This window comes from Anomalospiza imberbis, chromosome 10 (assembly GCF_031753505.1).
Source record: "Anomalospiza imberbis isolate Cuckoo-Finch-1a 21T00152 chromosome 10, ASM3175350v1, whole genome shotgun sequence".
In the NCBI taxonomy this organism is placed as follows: Eukaryota; Metazoa; Chordata; class Aves; order Passeriformes; family Viduidae; genus Anomalospiza; species Anomalospiza imberbis.
This window is the reverse complement of record NC_089690.1, coordinates 15,866,911-15,885,231: the sequence shown is the minus strand read 5'-3', so window position 1 is coordinate 15,885,231 and position 18,321 is coordinate 15,866,911. Positions and strand designations below refer to the sequence as shown.

At 40.2% G+C, this 18,321-nt stretch overlaps 1 protein-coding gene and 2 long non-coding RNA genes across 11 annotated transcripts in view; 2 read left to right on the top strand and 1 right to left on the bottom strand.

The window, feature by feature from the left end:
- Positions 1-15,934, bottom strand: part of SPHKAP (SPHK1 interactor, AKAP domain containing) — a 65,621-nt gene extending 49,687 nt beyond the window's left edge. Inside the window, exons 1-2 of one of the 7 annotated variants that reach the window (XM_068200860.1) lie at positions 15,505-15,928; positions 2,819-2,935 (exon numbers count right to left, since the gene is read on the bottom strand). Coding sequence is in view for 4 of the 7 variants with exons in the window: in XM_068200857.1 (XP_068056958.1) it covers positions 15,505-15,545 (41 nt within the window). In the remaining 3 variants the exon portion in view is untranslated. Of the gene's footprint in view, positions 1-2,818; positions 2,936-14,694; positions 15,006-15,088; positions 15,130-15,193; positions 15,241-15,504 lie in introns of those variants that run through there. The other 6 variants (XM_068200857.1, XM_068200864.1, XM_068200856.1 and 3 more) reach the window with 6 other exon arrangements.
- On the top strand, positions 6,138-9,324 carry LOC137480033 (uncharacterized). The gene is made up of 4 exons (XR_011002674.1): positions 6,138-6,713; positions 7,733-7,808; positions 7,972-8,099; positions 8,811-9,324. It is a non-coding gene; the product is annotated as an uncharacterized lncRNA (long non-coding RNA).
- The window catches only part of LOC137480031 (uncharacterized), a 40,529-nt gene continuing 35,278 nt past the window's right edge, over positions 13,071-18,321 (top strand). For 2 of the 3 annotated variants that reach the window (XR_011002671.1, XR_011002669.1), the window contains exon 1: positions 13,071-13,375. This is a non-coding gene — a long non-coding RNA (uncharacterized lncRNA). The remainder of the gene's footprint in view (positions 13,376-18,321) is intronic. The other variant, XR_011002670.1, reaches the window with a different exon arrangement.

Here is an 18,321-nt window from a genome sequence, read left to right as displayed (position 1 = left end):
TCTGCATTCACATACTACGCTCTTTACTCCACATTAAGAGCTTACATGAAGTGCTGGACTTTCAGGACATCTGGCACAGATTGGAGCCTTTTCATTACAAGATAAAGAAAGCTGTTAGAGTTTTTAGGTCTCAGTTCTCAATTTTTCTTGCCTTCCTTGTTTAGTATGTGATGGAAATGCTGATCTGTGTTAGATGTCCTCATCTGACTTGCAGGTACTACAAAAAGCCACAGGCATAGCAATCAATCTCTGTTAAGGAATGGCTCATTTTGAGAGTTTTCTTTTGGAGTGAAAGATCCTAACCTATAATTCACCTTTTGAAACTGAAGTTGGGAACCTGGACCTAAGACTTGGTGTTAAGTCCACCATTTTCACTTTGGTATTTACATTAACAGAGAAGTCTCCACGCTCATTTGCCACCAGGTGCTGTCTTACAGATTCATGAATTGTAACTGATAACTTTTTTTCCTACAAGCTATATGCACTCACAAAGAATACAAACAAATTCCCTGGAAATTAGAGGACTGTAGTAAATAGCTATGAGGTTTATATTACTAACTGTAATAATAACACATCATGTATTACTGTCCAAAATGCAAACGAATGGCTTCATCTTTCCTATGTTAAATAATTCAAAAATACTGACCTCGATGACTCAAGACTTAATCAAAAAACCCACAGCTGCTCCTAAAAATAATTATCTCCTTTGCAGATGTGGCAGATGGTGCTACATCAACTAAGATGAGGTAATTTAAAGAATTCCCCAGGTTATCACTAAAGAAAATTAATCTTGTGAAACAGTATCAGAAACTTCAATTTCCTACCATCTTGAACAAGCATAACCAGCTTCCCAAAACTTGCTGTTCAATAATCATTCCTAAGGAGCAATCTCAATAAATAGTAAGTGACCATTACATATATATTTTTTGATATATATATTACAGCCTGCTGCTTTTCCTCATTTCATTATGACTCCTAATCTTGGCATTTTGAACATATAAAATATACTGATCCATGAAAAAAATAATCTTGAAGGAAGCAAACTGAATGAACACAGGGAGATTTCTCAGTGCAATTAATGCCAAGCTAAAGTGAGCTACATTTCTGTTGTTCTGCTAATATTTGTAGTGAACATCATGAACAAAAAAAAAGGGTTGAATCTAATTTTGAAATAAAAATATGAGAGAAGTGAAAGCAGAGCAAAATACCTCAGCATCTTCTTACTTCTACCATCCCAAATAAACCTGAAAGCTACTAAGCAACTGAGGAAGGCAGCCAGCTTAATCCAGACCCTAAGCAAGAAGCAGTTTTGAAAGGCATGCAGTGTTCAAACTGCATCTCTTAAATTCAAGGCCTTTTGAAGTGGACAGACTAGTCATAATCTTTCCTCATGCTACCTTTCAAATTTTACAGTTTTAAAATTTACCTTTGCAAGTAAACAGGTCAGCAAAGTCACTGGGAGCAAAATCTTTAGATATAACAGTGTAAAAGTTATTATTCTAATCCATATAAATGGTTTTTATTCAGTCTGGACAATGTGTATACTTCAATCAGAGCACAGATGGTGAGTCAAACAGATGCTCTATAAATACCTCAAACAAATGTCTTTCTGATTTTGTTATGGATTTGGAACTCAAGAACAGAATATAATCACTGGCAATATCAGGATCGCATCTTGTAAGGTATTAATAGACTTTTTCCAATCTCCCATGGCTGCTATTGGCTTCACTGGAAACAAAAACACTGAATACTTCCCTTCACTGTCTGTGCAGTCTAACAGGTACAGGATTGGGTTTTACAGATCAGCACACAAAAAAGACTAGAAGTTTAACTGCTTTATATTCAGATTTCTCATTTCATAGTGTCCACTGGGTACCCTTGATTTACATTTCATTTTTTCAGTGATACAGCTGCCAAAAGATCAGGTCTTTAGCTACATGCTGATGAAAAACAGATGCAGAGAAAATACAATCCATGCTGAGGTACACTTCACAATGCCCAAAGAGCCCTGAATGACCTTTATTCTGCTCCAAATTAAACCAGTAAATAAATCTATGAGTCTCTGTAAGCAGTAGCAATCAGCCTTCTTTCAAATCATGTTTTTAAAATATTATAAAAGAACAGACAAGTTTTACTGAAGAACAAATGTAAACAAAACTAACTACATTTTTTATGATCTACTTAGAAATATTCCTTCCTTCCTGAGTTTACTGATTGAATTACTAAGGCTAAAATAACAAGGCTTTATGTACAAGTCTGACAAACTCCTCCACGTTCAATAGCTATGGCAGGATATATTCAGTTCAGAGAGCTGACAATCAAATCAAAGAGTTGGCACTCAGGAGCCGAACAACAGATGATTGGGCTGGTGGCTTTTGATGCTTAACTGTATTTCAGTAATTTACTGATAGAGTCAACCCAATAAAAAACTGGCTTTTGCACACAGATGATAGACATCCTGCCTTTTCCCCACCTATCCCTGGATTTGACATGGCTTTAAGGCAATTCTAGACAGACCTTTGTTATGATGGTAGAATGGCTACTTACTAAGGAAAGCTTCCAGCCTTGGACCTTAGTCAGAGGAAACTACAGGAAAGAACTGGAGGAACTATGAGATCTCTTCTGGTGGGAAATGCCCACAACAATTCACAGGTAACAGGAACTTCTGCTGAGTTCCTGAGGCAGAGGGTGTTTTAGAAGGTACAAAAAGATGACCTGGATCACCAGCTAGGGACCAGCGAGGTCTGCTGAAGAATGACTGACTTGGAAAAGATTAAGGCACGGACCCTTAAATGCAGGGAAGGCTAAAGGACTTTACCTTATGGAGATGGACTGAAAGACAACTCAGACTGCTTTTCTGCCCCAAAAGCAAGGAGTCTGTACTCAGGTCTGGAGTGCCAGCCAATGGGAAACTAAGGCTCTGCTGAGGGTTTGACTGCAGGAAAGATAAGAAATCTTGTTAAAGGAAGGATTCTTAGAGCAATTAGTGTGTATACATGTAGCTTAAGTGAGCAGTGCTGATTGGGAAGATGATTTTAGAGAGATACAGGCACAGGTATCACAGAAACATCAGAATAAGGCAGTTTAATTTCCTCTACAGCAAAGCAATAGAATTGCTACTATTTAAGCCTACTAAGTCAGCAAAAAACAATATAAAATCTGAAATAGTCTTAAAAAGATGTCCCACAAAAAATTCCTTATTCACTTAGCATATGTAGGTGTACTGTACAACATTACTGGTCCTTGTGCTGTGAAAAGGAAAACAAAGAGGAAATAATTGTTTTTCCATTCTAGCAAAAATGTTCATGACCATGTATTTATTAAGAAATTGATATTATTTCTGCATTTTTGATGGCAATGTCTATTCTTAATATAGGATATGTTGTTACTGCAGCACAATGTAATAGTTCAAATGTATGATGTTATCTGATCCTCCTTTAAAAAGAATGGAAAAAACATTGTGACACAGCTGGAAACTGGTGAAATTTGGGCCAATTTAAATACATAATACATAATAAATGTACAAGCAGCTCCCACAGATTTCAACTAGAAATAGAAATTCTCAGCACTTTTCAGGAAATCAGACATTGAAAATTAGGCTGTCATGCCATAAACCACTGGGTATTTTTTCACAGCCTGTTTTATATGTTTCTTGTATCTAACAAACAACTTGTATTCACTGCCTGCTCCTCTTATCCCTTTGCTGTGCACAAACTGTCAGCTGGGCATCTCAGGACAAGCAGTGCAACACGACACATGAAGACACCAGTGTTCTTATGTGGAGGATGTAAATCTCGCCTTAACTCATTCATTAAGTATTTTTGGCATCCTATTTATATTATATAGCCAAACATCACAGACAAGCTTCTCAACCAGCTTTTGTCATCAACAAGTGTGATTCTCGTTTGGAGCATCAGAGCAACAACTGTAAAATACTGACAAAATAAGCCTCAAAGCATAGCACGTGCAAACAATTATTCCACTATCTGACATATTTTTAAAGGCCATCCTCTAAAGATCTCAAATTTAATTTGTAAAAGCTTTTCAGTAATTTATTCAAGACAGATATTGAATATTTCTGAAGGGAAGAATAATGTGACGAAGATGTTCATAACTTAAAAGTAAATGCACATGTCACGATTTTATTTGAATAGAAAATGTGTGTAGCTAATTGAAACTTGCTAGCTGTTCGTGTGTTTTCCTTTTTAGATTGATTACAAATCAAATAGACTGTACAAGCATAATTGAAATGTGGTAGGTAGTCAGGATTATGCGCGTGATCAGAAGGTGAACATCACTTTCATCTTTTGAATGGCATTTTCCTAAAATTCAGCAGATTTTCTCAAATTCTTTGTACCACCTCTCCACAGAAATAATAAATCTGGCTTTGGAATTATGAGATTAAGAAAGAGGTCCTGTCTGTACTAAATACAGATATTGAATATAGAAGCTTGAGAATTTCCCACTGTTGCAACATCACTTTCAGCTACTTTTAAAAACATAAAGGGCAAAACTGTTACTGAAAACAGACTACTAATACTGGAAAACCAGATATTTTTAAAGACAAAATTTGAATTATGGAACAGCTTAAGGGCTTGGAAACAAAAATGTATGTGTATGAAAAGCCAAGTGGTTATAGTATCATGATGAACAGTGTTCTTTATTAGAAAGCATGAGAATTGACTTCAGTGTAGTGAAGATGCACCTGTCCACATCACAGCAGTTAATGTCTCTGAATACTACAGGAAATTATAAAAAAAATATTTATACTAAATGCCTGAAGACTCTCCAGCCATCAGTACGCCACAGAACTGATCAGTAAAGCATGACAACTTCTTTGTTTCCTTTTTTCCCCCTTTTTGGGGGGAAGGCAGGGGAGAGAAGCATTTATGTGATCTAAATCAATCAGAGCAGAGGGAGAAAAATACGATGAGGTGATCAGGAATTTCTATTATCAGGAATCTGTAAGGCATGTGCTTGCTGAACCAGTGTTACACACATGGACAGTGACACCAGCAAATAAATAACCAGGTCAGTCTGTTCTCACTTGTGAAGGAGGGAGTGCTTCAAGTGAAACAGGCAGATTAGCCTCACCCGCAACACAGTGGAGGCTTGCAGGTATTTTGGGAGCCACCAAAGACATTTTGATCTCCTGTTTGGCAGAACAGATTTAAGCAGGTGTTTTGAACCCAAATGCTTGAATTCATCTCTTCTACTCAGCTACAAGAGAACCAAGATTTTGGTGCTGTGAGCCAGACCAGGAGATTTGGTTGATATTCTTCTAAGTAGAGTCTGCTCTTCTTCCTCTGTTCTCAGTAATAACATTGCCCAATTGTAACGTCATTTCTACAGCCATAAAATGAAGGCAATTTGTAGCCCGTTGTAATTAGTTCCTTTGGTCAGGCACCTACACCAACATATCTATGCATTAAAAATAAAACTGGTCAAAATGACACTACATAGTTGTGATATTGGTCCCTATTAAACTCAATTTGATTATGGGAAATATTTTACCTTAATGATATCTAAAGTACTTTCAAAAGTACCTATCCAGCAAATGTATTATTTCTAGTGACCATATCTGTTTCTTCAACACCATTATGTTTCCCAGTCCTTTCAATTTGCAAGAAAGCCAAGTTGGTTTAGATTCCTGCTAAACCTTCCAAAACATTGTGTAGGATTATAATAGAGTTCAGAAAGCAGTATGTTTTTACCTTGACTAATGATACTAGAAAAGTAAAACAATAGTCTAAAAATAAGTGTTTGCATATGAAATATTCACAGAAATTTCCTATTCTCTTTTATCCAGTATTGTTTCTGTGACCACCTGCAGTTAAATTCATAAACTATCTAGTTAAAATGTCAGGGTACATTCTGCTTATTTTAATGCCAAAGAATACATTTTGTCGTGGCTTATTCACAACAGATCTTATTTTAACATATTTTACATGCCTGAAATAAACAATTCTGATTTGCTACTAATATCCCACAGAAACAAAAATATTACCAATTTTGATGCTGTGTGAATATGTCAATGAGTACAGTCTGTGACTAGACAGAAAAAAAATCTCAAAACTCATTAGCTTAAAAGTATGATTTTTTAAAAAAAGCATGATAACACTGTAAGAGATGTGAACAAAATGAAGCTGCCTCTAATCAACTTGGCTTTTAATATGATAAAACATGATTTTGTGCCATTCTGTCAAGATACTGCAAACATTATATTTGGTTTAACTTGCTTCAATTTGTGAAACTTTTTTTTTCCATGGACTGTAATATGATTAACAGGATTGAGTGGTAGGTGAAGGCAAAATTCACAACTTTTTCCTCACTTATACCAGCTTAAAAAAAGCATTAGATTTCAGTCCAAGAAACTTGAGATTTATTGGCAATATGAATGCTTCTTTCTACTGTCTAAAATCTACAGCCTTTCACACTCTATAATGAATGTGGGACATTTTCTCTAGGACTCTAGCAGTGAATCAGGCCAATGTGTTATTAATTTAATTAATTCCTTGGTAGCATGATGTAGATAAACTGCCACTGCTTTGCAATGAACTTCAGATTAATTATGAAACTGTTGTGATACCTGGGCTTGACATGGTTAACTTGTTCCCACTGGGATGCACAAGGTCCAGCAGGACCATCTGCACCATGGACTGAGCTCAGGTTAAGCTCTCAGACAGCTTTATCACTGCCTGCAGTGTGATTCTGTGAGTACTTGCCAAATGGGTATTCCTACTTACAACTAATGAAAAAAAAAAAAAAGAAACCAGCTCTTCCTATTAACGTCATTAATAGTAGAGGTTGCCACTTGTTTCATGCCTTTGGGAGTGTTTAAATTTTACTCTGATCAAAACTAAGCTCTTTCAATTCAAAGGAACAAAAAAAGAAGTATGCACTTAAATCCAGGTTTCACCAAATTCCTTCCTATTGTTTCATTTGTGGGGGTCACTGTAACAATTGCAGCTACAGAAAGACACAGGTAACACAGAAGTCTGGTTCTGTGTATGCAAAAACAATTAATGCAAAGTAAATCCAGTCCTACAGCCTCTTTGTTTGTTTCATTATTGGACTTGGAGTAGTATTTGTATTTATATTACTTGTTTATGGTCTGTCGCCATTTTTTTTCAGTGGTTAATTATTTTTCTTATATGTGATGCCTTAAAAGCCTTGCCTTCTGAATCAGAAAATCATCTGTTGCACTTAACAAATACGTACTTACCTATTAATTATTTTTTCTTGTATGAAATAAACATTTTCTACTGTTGCTAGTACCAAAAGACACCTCTCTCTTATAGTACTATGCACTGTTCCATAACACACAGATTTCCAAAATCTGAGAAGTATGGGTATATTTGTAAAAGTGCCAAAACTCTGTGTTTGGTAGCTATACTATCTCCTAAACTACATCATGCAAACACTGATACAGGTCATATATGTTACCTTTGGGAATGTGGATAAAGTGACCATTGGCTTTCACTGCATTTATGGCATGTATTAGGTTTAGGATTGAAGGTCTTGGCAAATACAATGTGATCATATAACTAAGCTCCCTAAGAGCTGTGATATTACTTCTGTATTTTTAAATATTCAAGAAGCATTTTGTTTTGTTCCAGTTGAGGGGAAGGCCTTATTCCAGAGTTTATGTGAAGATAATGGGTTTTCATTTCAACACCACAGCATGCAAATCTTTTCCTTTTAAAAAAAATGACCTGTTCATTTTTATTAGATGTCTACAATGGTAATACACATTTTTCACTGAGAAGGACATTGCCCTGACAACATGGAAGAGGAACAATCTATAAGTATGTTGTTGAAGCATTACCCTGCTGATTTGATTTCTTCTCTTTTCAATTTGAAATAGCACAGATGGTTATAAATGCAGCTTAGGGGAAACGGATTGGGACCTGATTTAAAGACAGTTCTGAAAACTAAGAGCCGTTTCTTTCTCCCTTTAATATTCTGAAGAGCCACTGCGTGTAGTGAACAGCTCCATGGCTGACAGAATGCCTGTATATGAAATTTTGATAACTATGGAATCTCACAGAGACTACATGAGGACCACACAGGTTTTTCACTGCTAAAAGAAAATACAAGTCCTATGAAATTCTGTGCCTCTGCTGAGAAAGTTTTAACTACACCACAACAATGCAGTAGTTCAATGAATTTCAGTTTCCCAGCAATTCATGTAATAGATCAAAATTTTTCAAGAAAACAAAAAAGCTCCCATAATACTTGGAAGATAGTTGTTGCAAGTGCATGGAGCCAGCTCAGGACAGTGCATGAAGGGCAAGTTTCAGTCTTAAAAGTCACTGCCTAGGGTTATACAGGACTTGTTGACCAGTTCTGAATTTCACTAGCAGTGAAATATGTACTCTAGCATCAAGTTCTGTGCTAGCAGTTTTAGAAAATAAATTTTCTTTCAGTGATAAATTAAATTTAATCAAGACTTACAAAGGACACTTTCTTACACAGCAGTCAAGAACAATTAGATGTAAAAAAAATTGTGATGCCTCCACCAAAAGGAAACATAACTTTGATGACTACCTATTGTGCGTCATGGGCACTTGCAGTAGCCAGATATTTAATAATAACCAGGCAAGTCTTGAAGTGAACTATTGAGGGAAACCAAAGAGATTAATGTCAACAATCCAAAGGTTGACAAGACTGAAAAAAGAAGTCTTAAAATTAATTCTGGGCAGCAAATAAATTCCAGATATGTTAGTATTAATCTGCACATGCTAACTTTGTAGCTCTGGTTAAAAGACAACCAGAAATATGCAGAATGGTTTTTTTCTCCCTTTCAGTGAAGCAGGAGGAAGGGAAGCTGTACTGCACATGCAGTCTGAAGCACTATTGAATCCACTGATAAGCAAAGAGGTGGTAAAAAAATTGGGAAACAACCCCCAAAAATTTCTGACACTGAGATTCTGAGAGATGTGCAGTTTTTCAAAGTGCCTCATGCCCGTGAGTGCCAGGCAGGCTTCCCCTTTCTGCTTCTCCCCAGAGAGCACAGGCAAGAGCCTGTACAACACACCAGGAGGAGAGGAGCTGCTGCTGCATTTTATCCAGTGAGTTGGATTAATTAAAGCTATTGTTTTGATGTAGAAGTTTCTTCTTCTGAGAAAAAACTAAAGCTGCCTGCTGCACTTCTTAGTTAATGCTCTAAACTACATGGCTATTAGTGCTTGCATTCCTGGTCCTTCATGTTGAAGCTGCTTGTCCACTGAAATAAGTCAGTACTGTGTGTGAGAGCAGCTGCAGTGAGTGTAATACAGAGCAGCGAGCCTGGAAGGACCACTGCAGGGACCCTGCCACCCCAAGCTGGCATCCTCCGAGGAGGGAGCTCTCTCAGCCTGCTCCTTCTCATCAGCACCTCTAACACACCTCACTGCTGTGTGCATATGCCACTTCTGGCTGTTCAGGTGCCAATCATGGCTTAAAATACATGGCTTTAATACATGTTCTTTAGAAGGTGTTCTCAAGTTTAGGGAAGGATAGGTGCATGAGGAGTGGCTGGGGTTCATTAGCCACAGTGCAGATTAAGGTTGCCATGAGTATATGCCTCCCTCCCCCCGTGCCTTCTCAGGTAGTTGTGGATGTGGCAGCCTGGTCAGAGAGTGAGAAAACGAGATTCGTTTTCTCACAGTGGACTTGTGAGATTTTTTAGGGAGTTGTAGAGAAACGATGATAACTTGTTAGTATAAACAACCTGCAGGTGGTGTTTTCCTACTCTGTTTTTCTGTTCTTCTCAAGGACTGTTTGTGAGAAAGATGCTTTTGTTAATTAGCCAATCAAGTAGAATGTGTCGAAGATGTCTATAAAAGATGAGAGTTTTTTGTATTAAAGCTGCTGTTGTGAAAACCAGCCTTCTGGTGTATCTGTGTCATTTCTTGCTCAACAGTGACAGGTAGTAGCTGAACCAACCACACATAACAAGAAAGAGTAAAGTGATTAATGTAGGGCTGAAGAAGGAGAAGACAAGACCCTGATGAATTAGTGAGTGTGCCTACAGTGATTACTGGGAGGAGGTCATAACCTAAATCATATACAAAATGAGCAGCATAGCAACAGAATCTTATTATTCCAAATTATCACTGACAGTTGTTAGTACTTCTCAATTGTGTCTGGAGAAGGAGAGGAATGAATCAAGGAGGAAAAGGGTTATTGTGCATAGGCAGACTGTGAACAGTGACTGACACTACTGCAACTACTGCAGTCACAAAGGGGAGAAGGGATGCATGGGATTAGAGCCGGAGCTGAAAGAGGAGATTAATGGATATTTTCAGGAAAACAGTGAGAAATTCATGTGGGAGGCTAGGGTAGGCAGGATTAGAGAATTCAAACCAGATGGGATTGGTTAAATAAGGAAGAAATGGAGATGCTAAGCCTGGACATAAGCAGCATGGTTTGGTCACTGTTGTGTGCAAGTGGGTTAGTGAAACAAAGCATGGAAATTCTATAGTTAACTTCCTTACTACTTCTACATGTCTCCCTCCTCCCTTCACCCACAGTCCCATTCCTCAAGGGATCCGATTCCTCATGCCTATGACCTTTGACAATTTAGTTTCCTTCTGGTTTTAGCTGATTTTTTTTCTCCCCTGATCTCATTGAAGAAGAGCATCTCTGAGAATTTTGTCTATGTTTAACAACACAGGTTAGCCAGGTTAGTGAACTGCTTAAAGTAATTGCCCATGAAAACAGGGCACAGCATGTCATTTCAGGGATTCCCACCACTGAGACTGAAACTAACACTGGAAGAAGTTAGTGAATATTGAAACATATCAGATAATTTTTCTGGCTGCTACACTTGTAATATCTGGTTCATTCATCTGCTAATTTGCAAATAAAAAGTATACCCAGCAATTATTAAACTGATTCCTCTGGTTGGGCTGCAGTACTGGTTATGCATGAGTGCAGAAAAATAAATTTCATCCTCATATGTGACGCCAGCTGCTGCTCTAATGCATGTAGTTTCCTGATAATGAGAGTTCTGACAGTACTCACTTGTTCAGGTGATTAATTTGCTCTCTTTCATTTAAATAAGATTTGTAATACATTCGGTTTTCCTTTACTCTCAGAGGTGGAAAAATATGGAGAACAGACATGTAAGACGTGGTCTATGTGGTCAGTCCCACTACCCATTGCTCCTCTTCACTTGTATTGTTTCATTCATCACTGGTAATTTTTCAGAATAAATGTTTAGTATTTATTCCTGTTTATGTGTTGCCTTTTTGTTTCTTTTATTTTTGTTGGTATTCACTTTTCTTTAATGATTTATTCAAATTAATTGTTATCTGTAGCTTAGTCCCATGGCTGTTGTGGAGTCTTTGCCTGCAGACTTGTCTCCTTAAAGGATCAAAGTTTTATTTCACTCATTCCTAAAAGCATCTTAGTTCAAAGCCACCAAATCTGTTTTCTCCATTACACAAGATCCAGGCTGCTTTGCTGGAGCATAAGAGCAGCTGTCAGCTCTGTCTGTGACAGTGTTACGGAGTAAGTTCCAGTGGCACTGAGTGCGTGCCACATGCCTGCTGCCTGGAAGGAAGCTCTGATACAGCCACAGCTTTTGGATCTCTTCTCAGCTTTAAATAACTTACCTCTACATCTGTGGTCATCAGATGTACAGCACATTCATCAAATGTAAAGAGTGCTTGGTTTCCATCAGGATCCTGAAAAACCAGAAAGGCTTTTCCCAGACATTCTTGTGCACTATGTGCCACATCAGGTATTTCTGAGATGTAGCAAAAATAATTTTGTGTTGGTGATACAACCCTTTTTTTATTACATGCAGAGTAAGTTCTCAGAAATAGAGAGAACTTGTCTATGCTTGGGCTTGCCTTTCCACTTTTTAAAATGTAAAACCTGCTACTTCTCATCTCTGTTGAGTGTACAGGCATTTTAATTTTTCCAAATTACTCTCCAGTCTAAAGTTGCTTCTAAGCTCCACTGCTGTTTCCAATTCTGAACTGAAGAACACTTTTAATTCCTCCATTTCTTTCTAGTATTTACACAAAAGGTGTGTTGAAAGCAGGTTCCAGTCCAAAAGACATGTTGGAAGACTTTTATTTAGCAGTCAATATTTCTTTCAGATACATAAAACTGCATATGTTTATAGGTTTGGTTTCATAAGCTTGAGCAGAAAAACTCCAGTTTTACTGAAGGGGGTGGTTGTATGTCCTTAAGCAGCTGTGCAGCAGCATCCCAGATAGTCACTAATACAGGGGTCAGAGACAAGGAAGTTCCTGTCTCATACGTAAAAAGATCATGCCTTTTTCTTCCTCTCACCTAATGAGGTAAAGTGCAAGCTGGTATATTTAAGATTTTAATGTGGGGACGTTTTTCCTCCACCATAAAAAAACCCACCAAACCAAAACCAGCCACCACAAACAAACAAAAACCCCAAACAATAAATCCTCATAGATCACATTTCCAGCTCCCCAACTGCAACATGCATCAAAAATGCTGCTGGAAGGGAAAGTGGCAGCTACCAGTTCTGTCCAGTTCCCTGCAGCTGCTCATCTGACCCCTAGGCTAAGTGCTCACTACAAGAAGCTGCTGCTGGAAATGCTAAATTATCCGAAGCCTGAAGGCCACTTGCCTGCTCTGCAGTGACTGCTGGTATCCCAACCCAGGGCTTATGGTTTCGCCATCAGCTAACGAAGCCAAAGGAAGGGAAGGTACTGAGTAGGAATTGATGTGCACCCTGAGTTTTTGTTGAACTCTGGGAGTGATGGTGATGTGTGATATTCAGCAAGTGGGCAGAGCTGTGGTCTTGACTTAGGAAGGTGTGTGTAGGTGACTAACATAAGGTATAAACAGCCACAGAAACAGGTTAATGCCTAAAGTGATTCTGTAAGGAAAATGAAAAATACCCTTAATTTGTAACAGTTTTACAGTGAAAACTTTTTTTGGTGAGGTCAGTAAAGCTAACTCCTAAATGCTGACATTCAAAGTTTGTATTTCTCAACAGCTGCTGTAACTACATCTCAATTACAAGTTGTCTAAATATTATATGGTGGGCATAATGAGCTGCAAGTGTATGAATGACAAGTTATCTGTTCTATGGCTTCCCAGATGTGTTTTTTTTTTTCCTCAGGGTTTCCTGATGAAGACAGGAATGACCTGAAAAAATTACTTGCTGTTCTGGTCACCCTTCCTGGAGTCCTGTGATCCTTACACACAGACAGAAAGCTTACAATTAAAGCTTCAGCAAGGAAAGGGTTACCTCGATTAACAAAGAACAAGCAGCTGTCAACAGTGAGCCTCAGTATATAAAAGAGATGAAAGAGAGAACGGTAGTTCTTGGTGTAGGAACATCTGACCTGCTTAAGCTCCAGGAAGAGAATCACTCCTCAGGAAGATGAAAGAGGTACCTTGCTCACAAGAATAAGATTAGCCTTGGCCTTGCTACAGAAATAGGCACTCTTATCTGGGTTAATAGGCCTGTAGCAGAGGTGAAGAGATGACCAGATGGTAGAGCTCTGGAATAGAGTAGGACTGGTTTCCTCAGTTTCTAAACACAGTGATGAAAAGCTTAGCAACAATTGTGGAGCTGGAAGATGGCTGTAGGCTGGAGGAGGTAAATTTGTAACAATGAGAACAAGACCATAGGCAAGAGAAGCAGCAGCTTGTCCAATTCTTGATACCTTCAAGACTGTCGTGCTGGAATATCTGTTTATATTGGGGTCAAGATTGCATTCTACCCAATTTTTTTAGAGTGTGAAATACAAGATGTCATGTCATATAATCTAAAAGTTTCTCTTGCCTTAAAGTCTGCATCCCTCTCTCTTTCAGATAGTGACTTCCCATAAAATACTAAAGTTACTATAATCTCTTTGTTCTTCATAGTGTAAAAATGCATTATAAATTATTTGCCATGGTTAATAGCAAAAAAACCCCAAAAAACAACAAAGCTAAATAATTTTCATTTCACCCTGAAATGCCAAGGGAAAAACTGGCAAGCACTATTTCTAGATCAGGCAATTCAGATGGAAGTGCAAAAGCATTATTAAGCTTTGGTCAGTAAATATTTATTGATATGAAACACTATTCAATCCAGTCTCTCTAAGTGATTGCTTTAAAGCTTTTTGTTTCCTTCTAGAAAATAGAAGCAATTTCTCCTCAAAGTAATTATCATCCACTCAGGTGTCATTGTGCCTCCCTCCCCCAAGTAGTTCCTCTTGTGTGTTGAGGTAGTTACACATCGTTTCACCATCTTTAAGGTTGTGCGTTCTCCAAACTTTATTTCTATCGTTTTTTTACGACTCATTTAGACATTGCACTGGGAGCAACTAAACCAAAACGAATTGTAATAATTGACAACATATGCTTTTTATCTGTGGTAGTCTTAAATGGTACAATTTCTTTAATACTTCTGTCTGCCTGCTACTATCAAAATGCAATTTACTTGTGATTGTTGAAAATTATGCTTAACCACATCTTGCATCTCCGGTAGGCTCCTGCTATCCGTACATCCATTTCCGTCTTGCAGGAAGTTTTGCGCTAATCGGTTCTTCATGACTGCTATAAATGCGCGTTTGGTGGAGCCAGGATAACAGAACTACAGTGATTTTTAGTTTTTTTTTTTTTTTTCATCGTGAAACAATCTGATTAACTAGGTAGCGGACACGCACCGAAGTGATTTCAGCACAACATCCTAAAGGTATCATTAAGCACTAATTAACTTACCGACTCTCTCGAGATGCTACGGCATGAAAACCAGCTGTTAGAGCGAATTTAGACGACAATGTCTGTTTTTGTTTTCTCTAGTAAGAAAAGCCCTCTAATTCCCGCTTCAGGCGTAGGGCCAAAGCCGCGGGTGGTGACCGACCACCTCCCGGCAGGTGCGGCGCGTCGCCCGCCCTTCCGCGGCCGCACGCGAATTCCCGGAGCCGCTCCGCGCCCGGCAGCGGCTCCGCTCCGCCGCTCCCCGCCGGCCCCGCAGACCCCAAGCGCGGCTCCTCCGTGACCGTTCTCAGGCCGGAGACGCCCGCCCGCCCCGCGGGCTCCCGCGCCGCTGAGAGCCCGGGCGCGGTGCTCGGCACCGTGCGGGGCCCCGCGGGCGCCCAGCGCCGATACTCACCCGGAGGCACCGGCGGCTCCGCGGCCGCCCTCACGCGGCGCGGCCCCGAGCGGCGCGGCCCGGAGCGCGCAGGCGGCGGCGCGCGGGGAGGGGCGCGGGCCCTACCTGGGGGCGGCGGGCGGGGGGCGCCCGGCCATGGCGGCGGCGAAGGCAACGGGACCCTCCGCTCCGGCCGTGTCGGGGCAGCGACGGCGCTTCCCCGGCGCTGCGGCGCCTCCCGGCCCTGCCCTCCGCCTCACTCCTCCCCCGCCCGCCCCGCCGCCTCCCCCGGCCCTCCCTCGCGGCCGAGCGCCGCGGGGCCCTGCGCTGCCCGGGGGTGCGGGCTGCGGCGGCGCCGAGCGCGGCGCCTCGGCACGCGGAGCCCCGGCGAGCGCCGTCCCCGCGCAGGGCAGCGCCGTGCCCGGCGCTCCTCGCACCTGCGAACCGCTGCCTGGCAGCCGGTGCCCGGCCGGGACATGCGGGAGGCGGCAGCCGGTCGGGAGCTGTTCGCTGGGGCGATGGAGGTGGCGGCTGCAGGAGTTCAGGACGGCTGCAGAAGTTGCTGGCGTTGTGCTCTGGCTGCAGAGTGGGAACGAGGACGTGACAGCGAGGTGCTCGTTGGCTCCAGAGAGAAACGGGCGATCCTTGCTGAGTCCTCGTTACGAATGTCATGATGTTCTTGGAGCTCCAGCCCCGTAAACCATGTGATTTAAATGACGGGGATTTCTTTCTGGCTGTCTCAGATGTGACACTCAAGCATTTAGAGAAGGAGCCTAGAGTTAACTGCAACTGACGTCTTGTTTTGAGCTCAGTCAGACTATTTTATTTGGTTACTTTCAGCAAACTTTTCCTGGTTTGTTTGCCTTTTCTTTTCAGGAAAATACCGAGTGTGTTGAGGCTCGGCTCTATCATGTTTGCATAACCATGTCAGAGAATCTGTGCAGTGCAAATGATTAGAATTGGTCTCTAGTCGTGAAAGGAGAGATTAAAAGAGAAGGATGCACGGTTCAAAACATTTTGAACCCAGAACCTCCTGGGTTCAGCAGGAGTCCTTTTGTGTCAGGTGTGAAATTTGGAGGGCTGGAGACAACTGGTATCATCTTGTAGTTCCTCACAAGATTCCACTTCTGCTGAGACTTGTTTTCAATAAGTTTATTCTCAAGGTCAAAGCCCAAGATATGCCCTGTGCAGTTAGTTAATGAGTATTACGCTTCTGTTAGTTACATAGCAAACACTCAACAGGAACCCAGCAGTAAAACCATGGCAATAACTTAGACAAATCTACAAATGCTGCTGAAAGCTTGACTTGTGTATGGTGAGCCCTGTTCTATAGTCAGTGCTCTGCTCAGAGATTTGTTGAGTGAATTCAGAGACAAAGAGGAAGGGCAGGGGGCAAGGGCATTAAATTCATGTTTGGACAACCTTTTTGGGTTTTTTTCTGCAATATTCAGTGTTTCTCTTCTTTAAATACATCATTCCTTTGCCTTTCCTACACCTTGCTATTCCCTTTAGCTGGCCCATCATTATGAAATCATGATGTTTAGTGAGTTTTGGAAGGGCCTGGGGCATGTGGAGAGAATTATTTTATATATTAAATCAGGTTTTGTTCTCTGTTCCAATTTACAGTGTGGAAATTTCTTAACCAACTTTGGCTGGAGGCACAGTATCATTTAACTACTGAATCAACACTTTTTGTTGTTAAGAAAGGCTACCTGAAACCTAAAGGGTTTGTAATTGGTGACTTCCACATAACCAAGAGGAAGGAGTTTCATCTTAATTTTTAAATATCTCAAGATTTTGTGCTAAGGATGTGGATTACACCTTCTGTCAGCATGTGAAGTGACATAAGAGTCAGAAAGGCTAACAGCTATGTCATGGTCACTAAAGTTAAAGGTGAATTGAAGCAAAGAGAAGTAATGGGTTTTAAATGTGAAGTGGAGAAGCTGAGGAAATAGAAGCACAACAGGTTAGCAGGGGGGTTGGACTAGATGGTCCAGAGGTCAGAGGTCCAGATCAGGGGAGTTGGACTAGATGGTCAGAGGTCTCTTCCCTGATTTCTGTGATACTACCTAGGTGTCTCTTAGGCTGCATTTGGGCTACTGATTAAAGCTGCTCAAGGCTTCTTTGCTTTACAGATGTGGTTTTCACATTCATATGCCTGGGTTTGCAGAATAGCTTCTTCAATATTGTTAAAATGTTTTGCTTCTGTTGTGAAGGGGAAGGACAGGCAGACCTTCAGTTAGTGACTGAGAAAGAAAATGACCATTTTCTCTCAGTTATATTGTCATTCCAGAAGTTCATAACAGGTTTTCTACTCTCTAATTTCAGATTTTTTTCTCTTGTAATTTGACAAAAGAGATGAGCTCTGAGACAGAAAAAGATAGAGGTTTTTCCCTCATTAGCGGTAGGACTATATGTTGCTCAGTCTCACCTTCATGTTGATTTTTGTTCTCTGATGTGATAAGGCTCTGAACCCTCATTTTTCAATCATAAACATCACCATGCATCAGTCTCTTACTCCAGCAGGTAGCACTGACATTACCAATGTACTGGTTCTTTGTTTGATTTTTATCATGTCCTTGATGATTATGTGAAACCCTCTGATTCTCCCCATGTAATTTGATTTCTTCCCTTTATTTTTTTTGCTTTAGTAAATCTTTATTTTCTCTTTCTGTCATTCTGCGAAAATTCCTCAAACTTGTTGCACAGACATGTCCTCTTCTATTGCTTCTTCTCACTATTTCAGAGCCCTTCTTTGAGGCAGCCATTACAACTTCTTTGCAATCTACCAGAATTATCTTTTTCTCAGGTAGCCAGCACCCCTCCTCACTGAAAGCCCATAGTCTTTATTTCTGAGGGATTTAGCCAAGTACTACTTTGTGCCTTTGTTCTTATTCCTTGACAATGCTGGCACATAGCCTAAAAAGAACTATTCTTTTTCCTGGAATTCAACTTGACAGAAGAGAACTGATTACTGTCACACATTGACTTGTTTAAAAGCTGTCACCAGGAGTGTATTTTTCTCTCAGCTTTTAGATAGAAATTGGCACCAGGAAGAGAATACGGTGGCATTTTAGTTAGCTGTCTTTTATATGTCAGCCTAGGACACTGTTCCCATACTGGATGACAGAAGGTTATGGCCAGAGAATACAATATTCTTATGTTTTAAGGGTACAGACTATTCCAGTTGTTAAGATTTTGCTGATTTCAGCTTTTATAAAAACCCAAAGGGCTGCTTAAAAATAGTCAGTCCT